General features: G+C 45.0%; 1 protein-coding gene across 1 annotated transcript; it reads right to left on the bottom strand.

Annotated features, from left to right (window-relative positions):
• Window positions 1–4139: 4139 nt before the first annotated feature.
• LOC123404558 (wall-associated receptor kinase 3-like) lies at window positions 4140–9966 on the bottom strand. The gene is made up of 4 exons (XM_045098494.1): window positions 9119–9966; window positions 5991–6440; window positions 5472–5621; window positions 4140–5392 (listed from the first exon to the last, which is right to left on the bottom strand). The coding sequence occupies exons 1-4, from the start codon at window positions 9951–9953 to the stop codon at window positions 4140–4142; spliced, it is 2688 nt and encodes an 895-aa protein (XP_044954429.1). The 5' UTR covers window positions 9954–9966.
• Between the last annotated feature and the right edge of the window lie 17088 nt (window positions 9967–27054).

Raw genomic sequence — 27054 nt, forward strand, 5'->3', positions numbered from 1 at the left:
ATTTGGGTGGAGTTTGGAGAAGGGAAAGACATGCTCATCAAATACCACATCCCGTGAGACATAGCCCCATCCATATGCAATATCTAGACACTTGTAACCTTTATGGATGGAACTGTACTCCAATAAAACACACTGTTTTGAGCGAAATTCGAGCTTATGCTTATTGTCTGGATGTAAGTTGGGCCACACAACACATCCAAAAATACAAAGAAAAGAGTAATACGCTCTAGAGGGGTTTGGTTGTGGATGACCCTACTAGGAACACGATTTATAAGATAAACAACAGTGACGAATGCCTCGTCTCAAAATTTTAGTGGCATAAAAGCATGATCAAGGAGGGATAGACCAACTTCGACAATATGTCTATGTTTATGTTCGGCAGAACCATTTTGATGATGTGTATGTGGACATGAAACATGATGAATGATGCCAATTCGCTCAAAAAAGGAATTGAGTTTTTCGTACTCACCACCCGAGTCAGTTTGCAAAGTAAGAATTTTGCGATCAAAGAGGCGTTCAACATGTTGCTGAAAATTATGAAACTTCTCAGAGACATCAGACTTATTTTTGGGCAAGTAGATCCAACTGAATTTGCTAAAACCATCAATGAAACTCACATAATACTTCTGTCTGCCAACAAAGACGGGTCCAGGACCCCACACATCCGAAAAAAGAAGCTCTAAACGAGCTTTTGACTCACTACTAGATCGAGAGAAAGGAAGCTGATGGATCTTGGCCATTTGACAAGAATCACATACTAGCAAATGATCCATTTTATTGGAAACTAGAAGGGAAAAATCTCACAACATTTCCTGGACCACCGGTAAGGCAGGATGCCCTAGACATTTATGCCACCGTGAGGTGGATGGCTTTATCACGCCAAGGACTTGACGATGCGGCACCTCTTGGCGTCCATGGACGGGAAAGAGCCCACCCCTACTCTTGCTTTGTAGAAAGGTTCTCCAAGTGTCCTGATCCTTAAGAAAAGCAATTTCAGGGTGAATTCAAGAAAGGCATGATTATCAATCAAAAGTTGGTAAGCAGACAGAAGACTCTTATTAGCTTGGGGAGCATGAAGGATGTTACTAAGATCTAAGGAGCCATGGGGAGTAGATAAAACCGAATGACCAACATGTGCAATGTTCATACTATGACCACTCGCAGTGTGGATTGGTCCCGTGCCCATGTACCGATCACGGATGACAAGCTTCTCCAGTTCTTTGGTCACATGATCTGTTGGACCGGTGTCGAGATACCAATTGGTATCAACTCCATAGGAGCGATGGCCGCCACCACTGCTCGCGGGATTGCGCACATTGTTGTTGTAGCCACGATCATAACACATCTTATAGCGCCACGCACCGTGTCCAAGCTCCTTGCAGATCTGGCACTTCTCACAGTTTTGGTCACCACGACCACCATGGTCACCACCACGCGCGGTCACCACCAAAGCCACCGGAGGAGTTGTCGGAGAAGCGGGCTCCCGTGTTTGTGTTGTTGTTGTAGCAACGGGAACCTCCGTTGCCATCGGAGTTGTCATTTCCATGGTCAAAGCCGCCGCGGCCACCGCCCTTAGCAGAGAGATTGGCAGAGTAGGCGGTCGTCTGGGTGGTGATGCGTGCCTCGGCAGCAAGTAGAAGCGAGAAGAGCTCACCGAAGCTGATGGGTTGGTCCGTGATGGTCCGCGTGGAGATTGCGGTCATGAGCCCGTTGTACTCCGGTTCGTGCATGAGTTCCTCGAGGATATGAGAGACTACGTCTTCTTCCTCCAGAGGCTTTCCGGCAGCAGCTAGCTCATCTGCAAGGGCCTTCATCTTGGTGAATCATCTTGGTGAAGTAAACAGCGGCAGATAGGTCCCCCTTTTGGATACTACCAATCTGGCATAGATTGTGAGGAAAAACTTTCCAGCAGAGCAGTCCAACCGGTGGCGACGGTGGTGCAGTTGCTCACGTGAAGCAAAACTTCACGGGAGAGCGACACTTGTAGAAAGGTCAATACCTCCTGATCTTGCGTGACCGAGATAACATGTTCGGGGTTGGGAACGAGGCTAGTTTCCTTCTTTCCAGAGATTTCCTTCTCCAGATGGAGCTCGACGGCTGGTTCCTTGATCGAGCCATCAAGAAACCCCATGATGCCAGCGGCCCTTGGATGGTGGTCGATCGGTGGTGTTTAGGCATATGTTGAGCTGCCAACTTTTTAGAACAAGTAGAGCTGTAAATTAGCAATTTGATGCACTGAATGATAGCTGAGAGAGACTAGTGCTCAATTTTGCAGGTTCAGAGTTCAGGTTCAGAGTCTAGGATCAGGTTCAGAGTCAGTAAGGGATGGAGGCAACTGCTCGATCTCCTCCTCCCGGTGTCGCACGAGGCGCGCGTGATGGGCGCAGCGCTACGGGCCACGGCGGCGGTCAAGGACATCGAGCATCGGGGAGGAGGACGGCGGGCAGGCGGCGGGGGAGATGAACTAAGCAGGTTACCTCAGGCTGCCCTTCGTGGCGCTCGACGATGAACCAGAGAACCAGCTTGGATGAGATGTTGCCGTCGCCGTCGCGCGTCGGTGAGGGGAGTGGCCGCTGGCACCGTCGCGAGGGAGAGGACTAATCGAGCGAGGAGCAGAGGTGGAGGAATCGAGCGAGGGAATACTGCGTGGAGTTAGCAAGCAGATCGACCTTGTTGGGCTTCGGTCCGCTCGTTCGGCCAGGTTAAAGACCGGACCAGACCAAACTATTTTCGGTCTAGATTCCTAAACCCGGACCGGCCTGTTTTGTTGTCGGGCCTGGACCGTACGGTCCGGTCCTGAACGGGCCACGAGCGGGCCGAAAAGCTTGCTCGTGCCGTCCAGGGTGACTCACCACGAACCAGGCACGGCCCGATCTGGAGCCATAATAGCAGATCCGAGCAGCAGCACCCTGCCAGTGCTCAATGCAGCCATTACCGGGGACCAATGGAGATCACCTTCCTTGGCGTGCAGACGCCGAGAGGCAGAGGAACGCGCACCCCGCAGACCAACCCGGATCTAGGTGTGGGTGTCATATCCGCTGCCGAGGGAAGGCACCCATGCATGGGGAGTAGTCATTGCGAACGGGACATGCGAGACCGCATCTCATCCCATGGGAATGTATCTGCTGCACCTGTACTTGTGCTACCGGTGCATCGAATGTTTAAAAATTCTGAAACAAATCTAGCATGTTAGCGCAACATCGTTGTATGATGTCACAAAAACTCGTATAAAAATTTAAAATATATTTTGAGATATGAAAATAAAAAATTTGGCATCAGTGTGAAAATGGGCCAAATCTGAAGTCCAAGTTATGTTGTGTACTATTCAATATTAAATTTATCATTTTTGTTTGTCAAGTTATGTTTCGAATTTTGACTTGAGATTTTGTGACAACCTACATTAATGTTTTGTGAGTGTGCTATTTTTTTTCAAATTGTTTGGAACATTTTAAAAGCACAATGTAAGTTCGGTGCACCGGTAGCACCTCAAGCTCCGGTGCACCAGATATCCCCCCCCCCCCATCCCAGTAGTTGGAGCACGAGCATCCACCATGACCATTTGCTCTCCCCAAGCCTCCTTTGGAAACTGGGGGTTGTCGCCACCTCAGCTAGGCCGACGACGATGGCGGATGAGATGGGGCGCTGGAGGGGGTGACCTGCTAGCGACGGCTATGGTTTTCCCCCTGAACCGCTTGGGAGGAGTCGGATGGGGGCGTGGGCGGAGGGATAGAGAGGTATCCTTTTCCGTATCCACAATAGTGAACTGGCATTACATTCATACATTGATATATTTTTTTGGATTTATTTTTGTTACTCCAAATAAAATACATTACTTCATTTAAACAACCGTGGTGTCATTTTCTTTTAATTGTTTTAACCCACGAAAATCAGGATGTTACAATTCACAATGCCCAGCCGTTAGGTCCAGACATAATAATATGGTAGATCCGTAGCATAACTACACTTTTTTAGGGCAATAACAAGAATGAAACTTTTTCAATCTGAATACTATAAACCGGACATTATTTACTGCATTATACAGACTATACTTTACCCTCTCTATCAAACGACAAAAAATAATATAGCTCTTCAATGAAAAAAAGCAGACAACCACACATTAATGTTGAGAACATGATCAGCTAGCGCGGGAGAGTCGCCGATGCCATGAACTCTTGCTCTAAGCTGTAGCAATTTTGGTTCCTTTGAGAAGCTGAATTAACCTTGTCTGCTCTACCACTGGCAGTAGTCAACATTGGAAGAGTGTCCTGGCCTTGTCCACTTAACAAGAGTTGCATGTCTTCGTTTTTTACAACAAACTGAGAAGATCTCAATCTCTTAGATCGCACAGACTGCAATTTCATCTCCACTTGTTTCATTGTAGGTCTCTCTTCACCTCGTAGTTGCAAGCAAGTCTCCGCAAGATTGGCGACATCATTTATCTCTTCATTTGTTGCTTCCTCGAGAACTTGAGTAGCTACTATTTCTGCAAGTGGTTTCTCCCTCATCTCCCAAAGAAAGTAGTTGGACAAGTTTTGCGTTAGCCCAGAGTCACTTGTAAAAATAGGCTTCTTTCTGAGCAGCAACTCTACAAGTACTACACCAAAACTGTAGACATCACTCTTCTCATTCAACATACACGTGTGGTAATATTCTGGATCCAAGTATCCAAATGTGCCTTGTATATTTGTAACAACGTGAGTTTGGTCAATAGGAACTAACCTTGAAGCACCAAAATCTGATACTTTTGCAGTGTAATTTCCATCTAATAGTATGTTAGTGGACTTCACATCACGATGAAATATCGATACCGAAGCAGCTGAGTGGAGGTAATACAGTGCTCCAGCAGCTTCCGCAGCAATTTTCAAACAATCATCCCAGGAGAAGATAGAGCTGCTAGTGGTACTGGCATGAAGGATTCCAAATAACGAACCATTAGGGATGAAGTCATACACTAGCAGTGGGACTTCGGTCTCAAGACAACAACCCAAGAGCTTCACAATATTCCGGTGATTTACTTGGGAAAGGACTGCAACCTCATTGATAAACTGGCTTATCTCAACTTGCTCAATGACTTTAGACTTCTTTATGGCCACTACCCGTTGATCGGATAAGATGCCTTTATAAACCATGCCATGCCCTCCACGACCAACGATACGCGTGGGATCAAAATCATTTGTTGCCTTTTCTAACTCTGATAGTGAAAAAATCTTAGTGTTGTCACTTGCATTTTCATCTGACAATATCAATTGTTCGAGGAGTAGACCTTGGTTCTGCTGAAAATGCTTTCTTCGCAGTTTCTTCTTGATGTTTGTTTTCCATCTACGGATGAGTAACACTACAATTGACATGAGAAGTATAATTCCAAAACCAACGCTAATCCCAATGGCGATACCTGTAATGATTATGCCCGTCATCACTGTTCAGGATTTTATGTAACTCATTAAGTGGAATTGGTTGTACCATGGACTCACCTAGTACCAGATTTTGTTTTTTGGTCGATGTGCACATCCTTGTTGCAGTGTGAAACACTGTATCACTAGGACATTCAGTGCAACGGTAACTTCCTTCCGTGTTATCACAAGTCCCATTACATGTGCCTGGGTTCGTGCACTCGTTAACATCTGCAACAATAAGTATGTATAACGCAAGATTAAAATACATAAGTATTGTAATTAAGTTTCCCATTAGTGTCTGCACGTAATACTACCGTAGGTTATTTGAGCTTAATGTAATTTGAATATTAGGGGCACAACAGAAATTATAGAATGAACCCATACAGATCTTTGTTCATAGACAACTTATTTACATGTTACCATGTGCACAGAGTATATATAGAGGTCGAGCTTGAGCACGTTTTTGCATATCTATATTTTGTTTACTTTGAGATTGTTTGGAGATATAAAGGTATCACTTCTCGAGAAGGTGTGTGATTACCCATTCATTATGGCATTTCCCTAATAGAGGAGGAGGCGGAGAGATGCAGTGTGTACCTTTGCACCCATCGGAGATATATGGATTCCCGGCAGAACCGGCCATACATGTGCAACGGTAACCATAATATTCTCCTTCGGAGTTGACAGCCAAGCATTCGCTATTCGTGCTGACACATGCATATCCGGTCTTATTCGCCTGTGCCTCGGGGCATGTTAAATTGGCTACAGCCCACTGTTGTGGTACTACACCTGGGGAGGCAACATAGTGGCCTGGATCTTGATCTACATTCACTAGCCCCTCCAAGATATTTATATACTTTACATAAGTGATGTCTTCTGTATTGCCGTTCATAACAAGAAACTGGAGGGTAGACAAAGATGAATTTGTACAATTGAGCTGAAATGACATCCTTGCAGAACAACCGTCCTCTAGGCCAAATGGGAAAGGGACACTGATTTCCCCACACCATCTAGAGCAGTTGGTCTTCCGCTGTATCGGATCATACCCTGATTGAATAAAAAAATTCAGTGCATATATTTTAAGATTACCTTACCGCTCAAACAAGAAGAAAATCCTACCTAATGCAAGAGGTCACGTGATCAACTCCTAAAGATCCTAAAAAATTAATGACATGACCAAAACACACAGTTTCATATTTGGAATATTTTCATATTTTCATACCATGACCAGAATTTATGAAGTCCATCATTGAGATATTTGGAGAAGAATATTTTCAAGCTCCAAATGAAGCGGACACCATAAGAATTCTTGAGACGGGTTCATTAAAAGGTTTTCCATGAATGCTTGAAAGTATGGATTGCACGCATTGGAAGTGAAAATTTTGCCCTACTACATAGCATGGACAGTTCAAGGAAAAGATAAGGATGTAACTATAATTCTAGAATTTGTGTCATCAAATGGCATTCATATTCTGGATTGCTAGGATCTAACAATGATTTGAATGCTCTATAAATATCTCATCTGTTTTTGAAGGCTTTCTGTTGGCGAGGAACCTCCTGTGAATTTTGAAATCAGTTGCCGGCAATAGAACATGGGATATTATCTTGTTGATGGAATATATCCGGCGTGGGCAAATTTTGCAAAGATAATTTCAAAGCCTCAAGGTAACAAGAATACTCACTGTGCTAGGAGACAAGAAGCATGTAGAAAGGATGTGCATGCATTCGGGGTTCTCCAAGCTCGTTTTGCAATCATTCGTGGTATTGAACCGCGCGCTATTGGTGCACCAAAAGTCTGAGCTAGTTCAAATGGACGATGCAACAAGAAGGACAAAATTCATGCAAAGCGGATCACATTTGTTAGTTTTCGATATTTTGACATCCAAAAAGACAAAATTTAACAAAGTTCAACTAGACCGAAAGGATTCCACCCCAGGCCACCTGCCCCAGCCCTTGCCCTTGCGTGTGAGGGCAAGGGCGGCGCACTCGAACTTGGCTAGCAAGATTTTGATGAGATAGTTGCTGATCCGGCATCGATAGCGAGCGGATGTCTGGCGTGGTGGTCCTGGGCTGATCCTTAGCCTAGGCCAATGGGAGGTTAGAGTCGCCGAGGATCCAGTCGGCCTCACGTCCAAATTGGCTAATGCATTCGATTGCTCCGGTCTTGGAGTGCCTTCTTGGTTGCCTCCTTGTTAGATGCTGTCAGGGAGCGTGAGGACGTGGTGCTACCACCACGTCGAAGGTTGTGTAGGAGGCGGCCACGCGCCTTCGTGATCTCTAGGCTGGGTGGTGATGCGATGCCATTTCCTTGCCGTGTTGAAAATTGCACGGCTAAGACACGTCCGTACTAACCACCCATCCAAGCTAAGCGACAACGATGGCACCTCTTCCTTCACGGGGCGGCGACTATGGCGCTAGACCACAAACGAAGGGCGGATGCATGAGAACGAGGTCGTGATTTGGTGCATACTCCTCTTCCATCAACACAACCTCCGTGACGAGGGGCGCCTGATGCTACTCATCGTCGCCGTTGGAGATCAACGCTCCTCCTTAACCATGTGCACTGATAAAGTGGTAGCCACTGACGAGCATGCATGGAGACAGTGGCCGGAGGCGCTGCAATCCGGATGACCCCATGATCCACCTGCAAGCGCACAAAACCAACCAAAGCCGTTGCCGTTGTTGCCCATCTCCGCAGTATGTGGACGATAGGAGAGGAGAGACGGTGGTGCATAGAGTGGATATGGGGTTTGTCGGTGAGGTCGGCCCGCTTAGGACCGGTGTCGCTTCAATGCGGGTGCATCAGCGGGAGTAGGTTTCTCCATCGCCATGTGCACACTGAGGCGGCGCATGTCAGTCGTATGACACACCTGTTTGATCAGCATCAATGCGGTAGGAGGCGAGCAACCTTAATGTGTGGCGAGGCATCTAGAACGTAACGCGTGGCGAAGGTTCTGGGTGGAACTGCTCAGTCTGACAACTACGTGGTGGGCCCCTCGATGCCCACAAATAGCCCCCAGGTTTGAGACCAGTTTGCGGGAATTTGAAAAAGCGGACCAGTTTGCGAACGTTTGATGCATGGCATTGGATGTCAAGAAGTATACAGACCACGGTCTTGGAGTTCCCTAGGAGACACCTTAGAAAAGGCCGAATAATCCTACAACTCATCATGAAATAAAAGAGCCTAAAGATGCCGGAAATTCAAAACGAAGCTTGTAAATGGTTTGAAGAAGTTTTTTTTTTTTTTTTTTGCAATGGCCATTTTTGTTTCCTCTATACATGTCAAAATTTTCGTGACAACAGACACTAGAGATGAAAGTGCCCTTCTACACCCGAGCTCAAATGAACCTGACCCAACAGTAAATTCAAAAAATATTGAAAAGATAATAAAAAACCAAATCTGATTTTTTTGCAGCAAACTTTCACAATTGTTCTGAGATCTTGCGAAAATTCAGTACAAAATCACATTTGTGGAAGTCGTTGTAAAAAAACAAAAAGTTTTTCTTTGCCACGACTTCCACAAATGTGATTTCACGATGAAACTTTGCGAGCTCTTAGAACATTTTTGATAGTTTTTTACAAAGAATCAGATTTTTTCATAGCATGTATATGCGAGCATGTGGGGACAAAATTGGTTACTGTTGCAGATTATTTTTTGTTGGTGAATGCTGTTGAAGAAATTTGCTGTATAAGAGATGCTAGCCTTTTTATCTGAGAGCAATTACCTTTGTCACGCGAGCAGCCATCCGTTATGTATGGATTGCCTCCGTAACCACCGTGGCAGTAACAAGAATACCGAGTAGCACCAGCATAACTGCTGCTATGGTTGCTGAGACATGCATAATCTGTGGGGCCACCAGCTTCATCAACGGCGATACCCCAGAAGATAGAGGCGTGATCAGTGCTTACATCAATTGTATCCCATATGGAGCTTCGGTTACTGTGCGCTTTGAACATCAGCTTTCCAATCTTGTGGCGGACGAACTTGATGTCGAAGCCGGTAGTAGACTCGGATCTAAGATGGGTGGAGCAACATCCTGTACCGTTGCAGTCCTGCCTGAGGCTGACCACCTTATCCGTGATGTCTTCGTCAGGGCATGTACTATTGCACTGACTCACCGTCTTGTTCGTATCGTGATCGAGCACATACATGTCGAAGTCGCAACCAGTGAAGTTTAATTGTAAAGAATAGCCACCGGGAGATCTCCCAGGATTCCATGAGATGCTGTATGCATCCTCGTCAGGTCTCACGTGGACGGATTCGGAAAACGATACCTCAATAATTTGTCCGGCATAGTCATCGCCGGGTTTGATGTCATCGACGACCTCGGTGATGCCGTCGTGCAGGAAGAGTCTGGGGGGCTGCGACACATCGTGGGTTCTGTTGCAGAAGAGCTCAAAGTCTCGCCGCGGCGGCCGGAAGCAACCCGGCCCTATGCCGAACGGGTAGTCGAAGCTGAGGTTGCCACACCTCTTCTGACAGCCGGCCAGGGAGGGAAGATCACTCCTGTTCCCGGCCTGGCTTCCTTGCACGCCAGCGGATGCTCGCACCGTTGCCATCCATAGCAACAGCGGCGCGACCAAGCAGAGGCTCCTCATCGTCTTCATCACAGTATTTGTGGGAAAATGGTGTATTAAGCTTTAGGTGTCTCGCTGCTTTAGCTTCCAGCATTGGTACTCTTGCATATTTATGTACCTGTCCAGTATCACCATTTTCAAACGGAATTACACGTTCCGTCGCTGTTGTGGTGGAAAAAGGACAGACATTTTCCGAACTTGATTTTGTAAGGTAGGGAACGTCTTTGAAGAGTTCAGCATGCATGCAAACTAGTATATCAGCAAAGGTTATTTTAATGTTGAATTTTTAAAAAGTTTTATCTTTTAAACTATAAATCCAATTGACGATCCGTTTTCACCGTTAGCTTTCTCGCAAGAGATCTTTAAAACTAGATCCCATGTCGACATGTTTCGACAATATTTTTTTTCGTCGATAGTTGTCAGATTACTATTATTTAGTTGTTACATTATGAGACACTTAGTAGCCACATTTAATTAACTTAGTTGTCAACTTGGCAACCGTGTGTATAGATTTTTGGCAACTACGCTTGCTTAAACCCGACGACCATGTTTGACAAATGATTGTTGCCTTGTAGCAATTTGCATTATACATGATATAAACGCATGTCATAGTTTTGATTTGTCAATTTAAATATGTCAACTTGTCATATTTACATACAACTTTGCTAGAATTTTTTGTGCATGTTTTCTAGTTTAACTGTGCCGACTTGTCATATTTACTAACAATTATCAAAAACAAAAAAGATTTCTTGTGGTCGTCGGTTTTAAATATGGTGAGTTGTCATATTTTTGCACGTTATCGTTTCAAAAAAGTTGTTTGTGCTTGTCCATTCGATTATGTCGAGATGTCATATTTATACGCAATTTTTAAAAAATATGGCGATTAAGTTACTTTATCAGACAAATAAGTACTTACTAATATGACAAGTAAGTGCAACAAATGTGGTAAGTACGAGAAAAAAAATGTTGTCAAAACATATCGACATGGGATCTAGTTTTGAAGATTTCGTCGAAACAAAGTTAACGACGAAAACGGATCATCGACCGAATTAACGGTTTAAGAGATAAATTTTTTTAAATTCTGACCATAGAAACGAAATCTAAGGTGAGCCCGCTGCATGGGAGCACCCGCGTACGCACGCTTCTCTTTAGATTTTTCCAACAATAAAATACAAAGCATATAAAAAGTGAGTAAAAATTATAGCTAAAATGTATTTTCTAACCAAATATGGAGGATGAACTCTAATGCAAAAAACTACTTATGACTAATATACATGAATTGATGATGTGAAACCATTGCATGCATAGAAAAATGCAAAAAATTTATATCTTGCATCGCATACTTACTTACGTGTCATGATTGCATGGCTAGAAAACTTAGGTACTGGGTTGTAGTTATTTAGGAATAGAGAATTCGCAGACGATTGTCTTATTTTTCAATGGAACACATACATTATTTCAATTATCCTGGCAGCACGGCAAACATCTCTGGCAACCACAATTCTTACATCAACGGGTAACATCTTCCAGCTGCCAAATGGCTCTCTCTAGAACAAACAAAAACCTCCGACAAGGAGGAGCTGATCGTCCATAGCCAACCCAACGCCATGGATACAACCAGCACTGCCATAGCATGCAGCATGCATGCCGCCAGGATCTTTTCATATCCTCTTGGGGCGATCGAGCAACAGGTCTGTTTTTGCTGGTATATATTGATCCGGATTCGGATGCTCAAGTGGTATTTAGAATATTTCAAAAAATGGGACATCCAACTACAAGGAAACAGGGGTCTTTGGCATTAGTGTCAAGACAGATAGATTGATGCGGCATGGTTCCAGCGGTGTTGCGAAATTAGACTAGACAGGCAGAGCTGCTTGCATCGTAGAAATAAATCGGTGTCTTATGTTATTATTGTTGCAGGAGAGAAAATTAGGAGCTAGCATAGAGATAACACTAGAAGAAAATAATGCTTTGGTTCTGGCCAGATAAAAGCAACAGTCTCAGTTGTACTATCAACGGAGATTAATGGAAGCATCAGTCCTGATTCGAGCGGTTACGCCGGCCGGGCCTCTGTTTACCTCTTGTGAAGTCCTAGCTAAGCTAGCAGACGAGATTAGACTAGTCGTCGTCGATCGATGACCGATTAGCTAGCCAGTCCATGCATTGCTATAGATATAGAAAGCAGTACACATCTTGGGCGCCGGCCGGCTTGACTTCTCGGTGATTATGTTGATAGATACAGCTGATTCCACAACTAGTTAACATCACCACTAACTCTGATAGATCCGTGACAAGTTAGCTCGAACTGGGGAGTAGCTTATAGTCTAGAAAAGGAGACGAGAAAACAACTCAACCAAGGGAAAGGTGCACGCAATGCGACACGCATGCAATCAAAAGGAGAGAAGACATGCCAGCCACTGCCATATCAGGGTCCAACACGGTGCGGGTTTTTTTCCACTGTTTTGACCCACCACTAGTGGGGACAGGGTCTATAGCCCCGGCCCGTAAGGGCTTTAGTCCCGGTTCACCAACCGAGACTAAAGGGGCAGGACTAAATGCCTAACCTTTAGTCCCGGCCCTGTTCCAAGCCGGGACCAAAGGTGTTCCACATGGACGTCTCAGAGCACCCTCAGGGGCAGGCCCTTTAGTCCCGGGTCTTTACACGGACCGGGACTAAAGAGTTTCAGATTTTGTTTATTTTTGGGTTTAGGGTTTTAGGATTTAGGTGTTCGGGAGAATAACGTGATGCCTCGTTTGGTGTTCGGGAATTAGTTTTCATATAATTATAAATAGAAATAGTTATGCATATATATATATATATATATATATATATATATATATATATATATATATATATATATATATATATATAAGATTAACTTATATTACAAGCGAGCATATATATACAATTATATGGAGATCTGAATTATCGGGACTAGAGCCCGTCTATTCGATTACATGGACCAACATCAGTAATGGCCCCTAGCTACACTAAATCGTCCTTTGTCATCTATAGCTTCCGTCCTCAGAAAGGTCGCAAGCTCTTCTGCAACAGCAATCGCGCGTTGCTCTGGTAGGGACTTCTCCCTCATGGCCGTGTACTATATAAGAAGAGGAGATGAATATGAATATCAATCATGATAACAAAGAATGACGGGTAAAAATAGAGGTGTGAATGTTCATTGCTTACGTCGTATGTGTGATCCTTGTGCTCAGAGGTAAACGTGCGAATGGTCTCGCAAACATAGTATCCGCATAGATGCGTCCCCCGTGGCTGCTGGTCGCACTTTACGAGAATAGAATATATATATATAATCAAAAAAATAATCTAGCATCATAAATGTATTGAAAATAAATGTATATCATACTACTACTTACATGAGCCGCTCTAAAGGTCAGCTTCTCAGGCTCGATACCGGGAGTCACGCACTTGAACCGCTTCCAAACCCTGCCTGACAAGGATAATGATTTGCTAAGTTTTTCATTAATTGATATATCAGAAAATCATCGAAAGAGACCGATAGAGCGCAAGAATGATTGAAATTACCCCTGGAGCATGTCATGCAGGCTTTGAAACTGTTCCAAGGGTCTCGATAATGGGTCGAAGGCATCAACTCTTCCCTTATCAATTTGAATGTCCAACAGAATCCAATGGAAGCTGCACATGTATATATATATATATGTGTGTGTGTGTGTGTGTTAGTAACTTATCAATTACACTTATAAGTGAATGGACACAATAGAGTAAAGACCCTCACCTGAAGTTGTATAGAAACAGTATGTGGTCACAGAAATTTTGATCTGTTAGAAACCTTAGAAGGTTTTCCTCCGTCTCCTTGGGTTTATCAGTTAGCGTCGCTATATGTATTTTATCTGGGTCAATAAACTCAATATTTAGGATGTTCCTATTTTTACAATCCAGAATCTTCATTCTGCATAATAGAGTACAAGTTATAGATAGACAATGAATTGAAATAACTAAACAAGTTATATGTAGACAACGAATTGAAAAACTTAGAGACAATAACAACTCATAAGCGATTTGTCGAGGGCGTCGGCATTGTACATCTGGAAGAGTTCATCAAAGTCGATATGGATTTCTTCGGGGCGGCCGTAGTACTCCCGTGGGACACTCACCACGATCATCGTTCTCCCATTCTTTGATTCACTTAAGTACCATGTATGCAAGTAACGCATATTTGTTGGGAGATCATCTTTGCTGACCAAAGGCGCTCCCATGACAAACTGTGGCTTAGGGGCTACCACAGCCTTGGGTAACCCCTCGTCTTGGGAAGCCAGAATGTCTTCAACCGGGATACCCCATTCATTCGCCCACTTCTTTGCTAATTCCAAATCTTGCCCCTGCACCAGAGGGGGGACATTCTCGGGTAACACCCTGAGGGGTGGGATCGACTGTTTGGCCTGTTGTCCAAGCTGAGGAACGTTTGATCTTTTTTTGCTTGTAATTGAACTTGATTTGCTCCCACTTGCTCTTGCACGTGATCTGCTCTTTTTCACTTCCTTCTGCAATGTGCGTGTATAGTCATCAGGCTTATGGTGTAAGTCATACTATGATGGAAGGTTCGTGAAGTATTTTGCAAATGCTATTTGCTTCTCGGTGTATTCCGGGCGGGGCTCGGGTTCCTTCTTTTTCATCTGCGCATCATGATGTTCCTTTGCTATACTAACGTTTTCCTCAGGGGTACGATGATAAGGTCTGATAGGAAGATTAGCATGAGGTACCTTTGTGAGGGGCGACAGTTTGCGCTTTGGGGGGCTCCGTCGCTTAGAAATCATCGGCGGAGCGTTCTTGCTGGCACGCTTCCGCTTAGTATCCGGAGCGGGCGGCGGCGGAGACGGACGACCCAAGTCCGGCGGCAGTGATCGAGATGGACTCGTGTTGTGCTGGCCGACGTCATGTGGAGGGCTTGGAGGTGATGGAGGTGTAGGTGACCTGCGACGACTCGTAGGCGGTGTTGTCCTTGGGCCGAGCCTGGAAGCTTGATGTAGTTCTTGTCCCATAGGATGACTCCACCCAGTACTTCTCCGAGTGTCCTCTCATCTTCGGGTCCATCTATGTCGAGCTCCATTTCATGAAACCCCGCCATGATTTCATCCACCCCGACTTTAGCAAAGCCAGCTGGAATCTCACGGCCATGGCAGCGTGCATCAGGGCCAGAAGGTAAAGCTTGTCCGACGGCCACCTTCATGGATATGTTCTTGAATTTCTGATGGAGTTCACATGATGTTGACTACTTGATTCCATCCATGGGGTAGCCGGGACCGCCCTCTATCATTCTTCGTGCATCGTCGGGCGGGGCCTCAGATTCAGCCACGCTGCTTTTCCGCTTAGATGGGGCGCCGGAAATATCGAGTGCAGGATCTTCCTGGCGCGCTACTCCTCTAAGCTCGTCAATCTGCTTCCGTTGCTCGTTAATCCTGGCAAGCAACTGGTTGAACTTGTCATTCTCCTCATCCTGCTGCCGCTTCTTTGCTCTCGCTCGACTTCTGTAAGTGTCTTGGTCTCTGGCAAACCCAAGCCACCACGGGTAAGAAGGACCGAAGCCTCGCGTTCGTCCTCCATGTTTGTCATTGCCGAGGACCAGTGTGAGCAAATCTTTCTCTCTATCTGCAGTGAGCTGTCTTTTCCCTCCTTAATTTCTTTCACTATCTTTTTCCAATTCTCCCTGGGTATCCTAAGACCGTCACTGCAGATGAGGTCCCCTGTTTCTTCGTCGTACGAACCACCATGCGCAAGGAACCAATTTCTTGCTCTCAATTCCCACTCATCACGGAGTGGTTCAGGTATGATGCCTTTAGCTAGCAGATCTTGCTCTTTCTTATCCCACTTTGGGATTGCAGTCTCATAGCCCCCTGGCCCCAGCTTGTGGTGATATTTCTTCTTGTCGGCATTTTTCTTGTTCTTTTCTGATAGTATCGGCAGTTTCAGAAGCATCACGAGCATTGGCAGTAACTCTAGCAATATGAGCATCAAGGAACACTCCTAGTGGCACATCAGACAAAGTAGCATCTCTAGCAGTATCAAGCATAGCATCATCAGGCAAAATAGCATCTCTAGCATCATCAGGCAAAGTAGTATCAAGCATAGCATCTCTAGCAGTATCAGGCATAGCACTAGGAATAGTATCAAGCATAGTATCTCTAGCAGTAGCATCATAAGCATCATCAAGCACAGGCGACATATCAAGATTTCTAGCAGGAGGTGATGTCGCAAACTTACTCATAACTGAAGGTGAATCAAGTGCGGAGCTAGATGGCAGTTCCTTACCTCCCCTCGTAGTTGAGGGCAAGACTTTGGTTTTTGGATCCTTCAGATTCTTCATAGTGATCAGCAGATATAAATCCCAAGTGACTCAGAGAATATAGCAATACCTCCCCGGCAACGGCGCCAGAAAAATGCTGACTCTGTGACAACAGACCTTCCCCTGCAACGGTACTAGAAGAATGCTGCTAGCACTCTCCGGCAATCGAAACTAGAAGAATGTTGTTGATGGCCCACCAGCGCATGGGATCGCAGCAGTTTTCGAGGGTAGAGTATTCAACCCAAGTTTGTTGATACGCCAAAAGGAGGTGAGAGGATACTCTCGAGTATTAGCAGCTTAATTTATCAGATTCAACCACACCTGAAAGTTTACTATCTGCAAGCAAAGAGTCAGTAATAAAGTAGTATGATAACAACGGTGTCAGAAACGATCTGTTGACGTCAGACTATTCCTAACGATTGTATCAATGGCAGCTATTCAAGAACAATACTAAAAAAAATGATTTGGTCCCAGCTATGCTGGAGCAAGCAAGAGTGACCCTGCAGAAATGTGATGGACTTCCCCTCGCAATATTGACTATCGGTGGATTCCTAGCGAGCAAGCCAAAAACTGCTATTGAATGGAGAAAGATGAATGATCGAATTGGCACTGAACTGGAGATAAATCCTGAACTTATAGGACATTAAAGACAATTCTTATGAGGAGCTACGATGGTTTGACATACCATCTCAAGTCTGCTTTCTTATACCTATCCATATTTCAAGAAGGCCAGAGAATTAGATGGGGTCGTTTGGTGAGGCGGTGGACTGCAGAGGGTTACTCAAGAGATATGCATGGCATGACTGCAATTGAACTTTTCAGAGGTACTTTGATGAGCTCTTGGATAGGAGTATGATCCTGCCAGGGGAAGGGACGGACCAATACAGCCAGAAAATCAATTCTTCCCAACTTCATGATTTTTTTTTTGAAAAAGAGGAAACGAGGCCCGGCCTCTGCATCAATCGATGCATACAGTCATATTATTGACAATCGAAATTAAGAACATAGTTCGAGATAAGTCTGTAAGTCGTAAATAAAAAGAATCTGAAAATAAATCAACTTTTAAGAACTTGCCACATCCGACGTAACTAATATCAGACTACGATGCCTATACACCTAGTCTATTACTAGCACGCCATCCAAACCGGTTGAAGATAACCCGTGCGGCCATCTCTCATTGGTTGCACCCAGTAGCCATAAGATCCCTGCTGTCCACATGACTGAGTAATAACCACGTACGGATCCAGGACGTTGCTCAGAATATGACCTGCAAAAAATTGTTGAATTTCTTCCCATTAAAAATTATGTCGTTCCTGGTATTCCATATAGCCCACAAAAGAGCACATATGCCAATTCTGATAAGTTTAGATTCTCTAAGTCCACTCCATTGAGCCACGTTGTAAAAATTGAATTGATGCATGTAGGTGGTATTACATTAAAAGCAATATGAACAGTACGCCAAAGTAGTTTTGCAAAAGGGCACTCCAAGAACAAGTGTCTAATTGTTTCTTGTTGATCACAATAACAACAATTAGATCTACCTCTCCACCTACCATTTCCCCTGATACCATTACTATCATTGCCATGCTAACTGTTTTTCGTTTCTACCGCTATGTCTCGTTGCCTGCCACCTGTTAAATACCAGCCTTCCAACATTGCCATGTAAATCTTCAACATGTTCACAACCTAGCAAACCACTGATTGTCTATGTTACCGCTTGCTTAACCATGTGTTAGCGTTGTGCTGGCCGACGTCATGTGGAGGGCTTGGAGGTGATGGAGGTGTAGGTGACCTGCGACGACTCGGAGGCGGTGTTGTCCTTGGGGGCCGAGCCTGGAAGCTTGATGTAGTTCTTGTCCCATAGGATGACTCCACCCAGTACTTCTCCGAGTGTCCTCTCATCTTCGGGTCCAGCTATGTCGAGCTCCATATCATGAAACCCCGCCATGATTTCATCCACCCCGACTTTAGCAAAGCCAGCTGGAATCTCACGGCCATGCCAGCGTGCATCAGGGCCAGAAGGTAAAGCTTGTCCGACGGCCACCTTCATGGATATGTTCTTGAATTTCTGATGGAGTTCACATGATGTTGACTCCTTGATTCCATCCACGGGGTAGCCGGGACCGCCCTCTATCATTCTTCGTGCATCGTCGGGCGGGGCCTCAGATTCAGCCACGCTGCTTTTCCGCTTAGATGGGGCGCCGGTAATATCAAGTGTAGGATCTTCCTGGCGCGCTACTCCTCTAAGCTCGTCAATCTGCTTCCGTTGCTCGTTAATCCTGGCAAGCAACTGGTTGAACTTGTCATTCTCCTCATCCTGCTGCCGCTTCTTTGCTCTCGCTCGACTTCTGTAAGTGTCTTGGTCTCTGGCAAACCCAAGCCACCACGGGTAAGAAGGACCGAAGCCTCGCGTTCGTCCTCCATGTTTGTCATTGCCGAGGACCAGTGTGAGCAAATCTTTCTCTCTATCTGCAGTGAGCTGTCTTTTCCCTCCTTAATTTCTTTCACTATCTTTTTCCAATTCTCCCTGGGTATCCTAAGACCGTCACTGCAGATGAGGTCCCCTGTTTCTTCGTCGTACGAACCACCATGCGCAAGGAACCAATTTCTTGCTCTCAATTCCCACTCATCACGGAGTGGTTCAGGTATGATGCCTTTAGCTAGCAGATCTTGCTCTTTCTTATCCCACTTTGGGATTGCAGTCTCATAGCCCCCTGGCCCCAGCTTGTGGTGATATTTCTTCTTGTCGGCATTTTTCTTGTTCTTTTCTGATAGTATCGGCAGTTTCAGAAGCATCACGAGCATTGGCAGTAACTCTAGCAATATGAGCATCAAGGAACACTCCTAGTGGCACATCAGACAAAGTAGCATCTCTAGCAGTATCAAGCATAGCATCATCAGGCAAAATAGCATCTCTAGCATCATCAGGCAAAGTAGTATCAAGCATAGCATCTCTAGCAGTATCAGGCATAGCACTAGGAATAGTATCAAGCATAGTATCTCTAGCAGTAGCATCATAAGCATCATCAAGCACAGGCGACATATCAAGATTTCTAGCAGGAGGTGATGTCGCAAACTTACTCATAACTGAAGGTGAATCAAGTGCGGAGCTAGATGGCAGTTCCTTACCTCCCCTCGTAGTTGAGGGCAAGACTTTGGTTTTTGGATCCTTCAGATTCTTCATAGTGATCAGCAGATATAAATCCCAAGTGACTCAGAGAATATAGCAATACCTCCCCGGCAACGGCGCCAGAAAAATGCTGACTCTGTGACAACAGACCTTCCCCTGCAACGGTACTAGAAGAATGCTGCTAGCACTCTCCGGCAATCGAAACTAGAAGAATGTTGTTGATGGCCCACCAGCGCATGGGATCGCAGCAGTTTTCGAGGGTAGAGTATTCAACCCAAGTTTGTTGATACGCCAAAAGGAGGTGAGAGGATACTCTCGAGTATTAGCAGCTTAATTTATCAGATTCAACCACACCTGAAAGTTTAGTATCTGCAAGCAAAGAGTCAGTAATAAAGTAGTATGATAACAACGGTGTCAGAAACGATCTGTTGACGTCAGACTATTCCTAACGATTGTATCAATGGCAGCTATTCAAGAACAATACTAAAAAAAATGATTTGGTCCCAGCTATGCTGGAGCAAGCAAGAGTGACCCTGCAGAAATGTGATGGACTTCCCCTCGCAATATTGACTATCGGTGGATTCCTAGCGAGCAAGCCAAAAACTGCTATTGAATGGAGAAAGATGAATGATCGAATTGGCACTGAACTGGAGATAAATCCTGAACTTATAGGACATTAAAGACAATTCTTATGAGGAGCTACGATGGTTTGACATACCATCTCAAGTCTGCTTTCTTATACCTATCCATATTTCAAGAAGGCCAGAGAATTAGATGGGGTCGTTTGGTGAGGCGGTGGACTGCAGAGGGTTACTCAAGAGATATGCATGGCATGACTGCAATTGAACTTTTCAGAGGTACTTTGATGAGCTCTTGGATAGGAGTATGATCCTGCCAGGGGAAGGGACGGACCAATACAGCCAGAAAATCAATTCTTCCCAACTTCATGATTTTTTTTTTGAAAAAGAGGAAACGAGGCCCGGCCTCTGCATCAATCGATGCATACAGTCATATTATTGACAATCGAAATTAAGAACATAGTTCGAGATAAGTCTGTAAGTCGTAAATAAAAAGAATCTGAAAATAAATCAACTTTTAAGAACTTGCCACATCCGACGTAACTAATATCAGACTACGATGCCTATACACCTAGTCTATTACTAGCACGCCATCCAAACCGGTTGAAGATAACCCGTGCGGCCATCTCTCATTGGTTGCACCCAGTAGCCATAAGATCCCTGCTGTCCACATGACTGAGTAATAACCACGTACGGATCCAGGACGTTGCTCAGAATATGACCTGCAAAAAATTGTTGAATTTCTTCCCATTAAAAATTATGTCGTTCCTGGTATTCCATATAGCCCACAAAAGAGCACATATGCCAATTCTGATAAGTTTAGATTCTCTAAGTCCACTCCATTGAGCCACGTTGTAAAAATTGAATTGATGCATGTAGGTGGTATTACATTAAAAGCAATATGAACAGTACGCCAAAGTAGTTTTGCAAAAGGGCACTCCAAGAACAAGTGTCTAATTGTTTCTTGTTGATCACAATAACAACAATTAGATCTACCTCTCCACCTACCATTTCCCCTGATACCATTACTATCATTGCCATGCTAACTGTTTTTCGTTTCTACCGCTATGTCTCGTTGCCTGCCACCTGTTAAATACCAGCCTTCCAACATTGCCATGTAAATCTTCAACATGTTCACAACCTAGCAAACCACTGATTGTCTATGTTACCGCTTGCTTAACCATGTGTTAGCGTTGTGCTGGCCGACGTCATGTGGAGGGCTTGGAGGTGATGGAGGTGTAGGTGACCTGCGACGACTCGGAGGCGGTGTTGTCCTTGGGGGCCGAGCCTGGAAGCTTGATGTAGTTCTTGTCCCATAGGATGACTCCACCCAGTACTTCTCCGAGTGTCCTCTCATCTTCGGGTCCAGCTATGTCGAGCTCCATATCATGAAACCCCGCCATGATTTCATCCACCCCGACTTTAGCAAAGCCAGCTGGAATCTCACGGCCATGCCAGCGTGCATCAGGGCCAGAAGGTAAAGCTTGTCCGACGGCCACCTTCATGGATATGTTCTTGAATTTCTGATGGAGTTCACATGATGTTGACTCCTTGATTCCATCCACGGGGTAGCCGGGACCGCCCTCTATCATTCTTCGTGCATCGTCGGGCGGGGCCTCAGATTCAGCCACGCTGCTTTTCCGCTTAGATGGGGCGCCGGTAATATCAAGTGTAGGATCTTCCTGGCGCGCTACTCCTCTAAGCTCGTCAATCTGCTTCCGTTGCTCGTTAATCCTGGCAAGCAACTGGTTGAACTTGTCATTCTCCTCATCCTGCTGCCGCTTCTTTGCTCTCGCTCGACTTCTGTAAGTGTCTTGGTCTCTGGCAAACCCAAGCCACCACGGGTAAGAAGGACCGAAGCCTCGCGTTCGTCCTCCATGTTTGTCATTGCCGAGGACCAGTGTGAGCAAATCTTTCTCTCTATCTGCAGTGAGCTGTCTTTTCCCTCCTTAATTTCTTTCACTATCTTTTTCCAATTCTCCCTGGGTATCCTAAGACCGTCACTGCAGATGAGGTCCCCTGTTTCTTCGTCGTACGAACCACCATGCGCAAGGAACCAATTTCTTGCTCTCAATTCCCACTCATCACGGAGTGGTTCAGGTATGATGCCTTTAGCTAGCAGATCTTGCTCTTTCTTATCCCACTTTGGGATTGCAGTCTCATAGCCCCCTGGCCCCAGCTTGTGGTGATATTTCTTCTTGTCGGCATTTTTCTTGTTCTTTTCTGATAGTATCGGCAGTTTCAGAAGCATCACGAGCATTGGCAGTAACTCTAGCAATATGAGCATCAAGGAACACTCCTAGTGGCACATCAGACAAAGTAGCATCTCTAGCAGTATCAAGCATAGCATCATCAGGCAAAATAGCATCTCTAGCATCATCAGGCAAAGTAGTATCAAGCATAGCATCTCTAGCAGTATCAGGCATAGCACTAGGAATAGTATCAAGCATAGTATCTCTAGCAGTAGCATCATAAGCATCATCAAGCACAGGCGACATATCAAGATTTCTAGCAGGAGGTGATGTCGCAAACTTACTCATAACTGAAGGTGAATCAAGTGCGGAGCTAGATGGCAGTTCCTTACCTCCCCTCGTAGTTGAGGGCAAGACTTTGGTTTTTGGATCCTTCAGATTCTTCATAGTGATCAGCAGATATAAATCCCAAGTGACTCAGAGAATATAGCAATACCTCCCCGGCAACGGCGCCAGAAAAATGCTGACTCTGTGACAACAGACCTTCCCCTGCAACGGTACTAGAAGAATGCTGCTAGCACTCTCCGGCAATCGAAACTAGAAGAATGTTGTTGATGGCCCACCAGCGCATGGGATCGCAGCAGTTTTCGAGGGTAGAGTATTCAACCCAAGTTTGTTGATACGCCAAAAGGAGGTGAGAGGATACTCTCGAGTATTAGCAGCTTAATTTATCAGATTCAACCACACCTGAAAGTTTAGTATCTGCAAGCAAAGAGTCAGTAATAAAGTAGTATGATAACAACGGTGTCAGAAACGATCTGTTGACGTCAGACTATTCCTAACGATTGTATCAATGGCAGCTATTCAAGAACAATACTAAAAAAAATGATTTGGTCCCAGCTATGCTGGAGCAAGCAAGAGTGACCCTGCAGAAATGTGATGGACTTCCCCTCGCAATATTGACTATCGGTGGATTCCTAGCGAGCAAGCCAAAAACTGCTATTGAATGGAGAAAGATGAATGATCGAATTGGCACTGAACTGGAGATAAATCCTGAACTTATAGGACATTAAAGACAATTCTTATGAGGAGCTACGATGGTTTGACATACCATCTCAAGTCTGCTTTCTTATACCTATCCATATTTCAAGAAGGCCAGAGAATTAGATGGGGTCGTTTGGTGAGGCGGTGGACTGCAGAGGGTTACTCAAGAGATATGCATGGCATGACTGCAATTGAACTTTTCAGAGGTACTTTGATGAGCTCTTGGATAGGAGTATGATCCTGCCAGGGGAAGGGACGGACCAATACAGCCAGAAAATCAATTCTTCCCAACTTCATGATTTTTTTTTTGAAAAAGAGGAAACGAGGCCCGGCCTCTGCATCAATCGATGCATACAGTCATATTATTGACAATCGAAATTAAGAACATAGTTCGAGATAAGTCTGTAAGTCGTAAATAAAAAGAATCTGAAAATAAATCAACTTTTAAGAACTTGCCACATCCGACGTAACTAATATCAGACTACGATGCCTATACACCTAGTCTATTACTAGCACGCCATCCAAACCGGTTGAAGATAACCCGTGCGGCCATTTCTCATTGGTTGCACCCAGTAGCCATAAGATCCCTGCTGTCCACATGACTGAGTAATAACCACGTACGGATCCAGGACGTTGCTCAGAATATGACCTGCAAAAAATTGTTGAATTTCTTCCCATTAAAAATTATGTCGTTCCTGGTATTCCATATAGCCCACAAAAGAGCACATATGCCAATTCTGATAAGTTTAGATTCTCTAAGTCCACTCCATTGAGCCACGTTGTAAAAATTGAATTGATGCATGTAGGTGGTATTACATTAAAAGCAATATGAACAGTACGCCAAAGTAGTTTTGCAAAAGGGCACTCCAAGAACAAGTGTCTAATTGTTTCTTGTTGATCACAATAACAACAATTAGATCTACCTCTCCACCTACCATTTCCCCTGATACCATTACTATCATTGCCATGCTAACTGTTTTTCGTTTCTACCGCTATGTCTCGTTGCCTGCCACCTGTTAAATACCAGCCTTCCAACATTGCCATGTAAATCTTCAACATGTTCACAACCTAGCAAACCACTGATTGTCTATGTTACCGCTTGCTTAACCATGTGTTAGCGTTGTGCTGGCCGACGTCATGTGGAGGGCTTGGAGGTGATGGAGGTGTAGGTGACCTGCGACGACTCGGAGGCGGTGTTGTCCTTGGGGGCCGAGCCTGGAAGCTTGATGTAGTTCTTGTCCCATAGGATGACTCCACCCAGTACTTCTCCGAGTGTCCTCTCATCTTCGGGTCCAGCTATGTCGAGCTCCATATCATGAAACCCCGCCATGATTTCATCCACCCCGACTTTAGCAAAGCCAGCTGGAATCTCACGGCCATGCCAGCGTGCATCAGGGCCAGAAGGTAAAGCTTGTCCGACGGCCACCTTCATGGATATGTTCTTGAATTTCTGATGGAGTTCACATGATGTTGACTCCTTGATTCCATCCACGGGGTAGCCGGGACCGCCCTCTATCATTCTTCGTGCATCGTCGGGCGGGGCCTCAGATTCAGCCACGCTGCTTTTCCGCTTAGATGGGGCGCCGGTAATATCAAGTGTAGGATCTTCCTGGCGCGCTACTCCTCTAAGCTCGTCAATCTGCTTCCGTTGCTCGTTAATCCTGGCAAGCAACTGGTTGAACTTGTCATTCTCCTCATCCTGCTGCCGCTTCTTTGCTCTCGCTCGACTTCTGTAAGTGTCTTGGTCTCTGGCAAACCCAAGCCACCACGGGTAAGAAGGACCGAAGCCTCGCGTTCGTCCTCCATGTTTGTCATTGCCGAGGACCAGTGTGAGCAAATCTTTCTCTCTATCTGCAGTGAGCTGTCTTTTCCCTCCTTAATTTCTTTCACTATCTTTTTCCAATTCTCCCTGGGTATCCTAAGACCGTCACTGCAGATGAGGTCCCCTGTTTCTTCGTCGTACGAACCACCATGCGCAAGGAACCAATTTCTTGCTCTCAATTCCCACTCATCACGGAGTGGTTCAGGTATGATGCCTTTAGCTAGCAGATCTTGCTCTTTCTTATCCCACTTTGGGATTGCAGTCTCATAGCCCCCTGGCCCCAGCTTGTGGTGATATTTCTTCTTGTCGGCATTTTTCTTGTTCTTTTCTGATAGTATCGGCAGTTTCAGAAGCATCACGAGCATTGGCAGTAACTCTAGCAATATGAGCATCAAGGAACACTCCTAGTGGCACATCAGACAAAGTAGCATCTCTAGCAGTATCAAGCATAGCATCATCAGGCAAAATAGCATCTCTAGCATCATCAGGCAAAGTAGTATCAAGCATAGCATCTCTAGCAGTATCAGGCATAGCACTAGGAATAGTATCAAGCATAGTATCTCTAGCAGTAGCATCATAAGCATCATCAAGCACAGGCGACATATCAAGATTTCTAGCAGGAGGTGATGTCGCAAACTTACTCATAACTGAAGGTGAATCAAGTGCGGAGCTAGATGGCAGTTCCTTACCTCCCCTCGTAGTTGAGGGCAAGACTTTGGTTTTTGGATCCTTCAGATTCTTCATAGTGATCAGCAGATATAAATCCCAAGTGACTCAGAGAATATAGCAATACCTCCCCGGCAACGGCGCCAGAAAAATGCTGACTCTGTGACAACAGACCTTCCCCTGCAACGGTACTAGAAGAATGCTGCTAGCACTCTCCGGCAATCGAAACTAGAAGAATGTTGTTGATGGCCCACCAGCGCATGGGATCGCAGCAGTTTTCGAGGGTAGAGTATTCAACCCAAGTTTGTTGATACGCCAAAAGGAGGTGAGAGGATACTCTCGAGTATTAGCAGCTTAATTTATCAGATTCAACCACACCTGAAAGTTTAGTATCTGCAAGCAAAGAGTCAGTAATAAAGTAGTATGATAACAACGGTGTCAGAAACGATCTGTTGACGTCAGACTATTCCTAACGATTGTATCAATGGCAGCTATTCAAGAACAATACTAAAAAAAATGATTTGGTCCCAGCTATGCTGGAGCAAGCAAGAGTGACCCTGCAGAAATGTGATGGACTTCCCCTCGCAATATTGACTATCGGTGGATTCCTAGCGAGCAAGCCAAAAACTGCTATTGAATGGAGAAAGATGAATGATCGAATTGGCACTGAACTGGAGATAAATCCTGAACTTATAGGACATTAAAGACAATTCTTATGAGGAGCTACGATGGTTTGACATACCATCTCAAGTCTGCTTTCTTATACCTATCCATATTTCAAGAAGGCCAGAGAATTAGATGGGGTCGTTTGGTGAGGCGGTGGACTGCAGAGGGTTACTCAAGAGATATGCATGGCATGACTGCAATTGAACTTTTCAGAGGTACTTTGATGAGCTCTTGGATAGGAGTATGATCCTGCCAGGGGAAGGGACGGACCAATACAGCCAGAAAATCAATTCTTCCCAACTTCATGATTTTTTTTTTGAAAAAGAGGAAACGAGGCCCGGCCTCTGCATCAATCGATGCATACAGTCATATTATTGACAATCGAAATTAAGAACATAGTTCGAGATAAGTCTGTAAGTCGTAAATAAAAAGAATCTGAAAATAAATCAACTTTTAAGAACTTGCCACATCCGACGTAACTAATATCAGACTACGATGCCTATACACCTAGTCTATTACTAGCACGCCATCCAAACCGGTTGAAGATAACCCGTGCGGCCATCTCTCATTGGTTGCACCCAGTAGCCATAAGATCCCTGCTGTCCACATGACTGAGTAATAACCACGTACGGATCCAGGACGTTGCTCAGAATATGACCTGC

The sequence above is a fragment of the Hordeum vulgare genome, chromosome 6H (assembly GCF_904849725.1).
Source record: "Hordeum vulgare subsp. vulgare chromosome 6H, MorexV3_pseudomolecules_assembly, whole genome shotgun sequence".
In the NCBI taxonomy this organism is placed as follows: Eukaryota; Viridiplantae; Streptophyta; class Magnoliopsida; order Poales; family Poaceae; genus Hordeum; species Hordeum vulgare.

Coding starts and splice junctions, on each gene's coding strand:
- LOC123404558 (XM_045098494.1), bottom strand. CDS start 9,953: ATGGCAACGGTGCGAGCATCCGCTGGCGTGCAAGGAAGCCAGGCCGGG. Junction 5,622..5,990: donor TATCTCCGATGGGTGCAAAG/GTACACACTGCA, acceptor TTATTGTTGCAG/ATGTTAACGAGTGCACGAAC. Junction 5,393..5,471: donor AAAACAAAATCTGGTACTAG/GTGAGTCCATGG, acceptor TAATCATTACAG/GTATCGCCATTGGGATTAGC.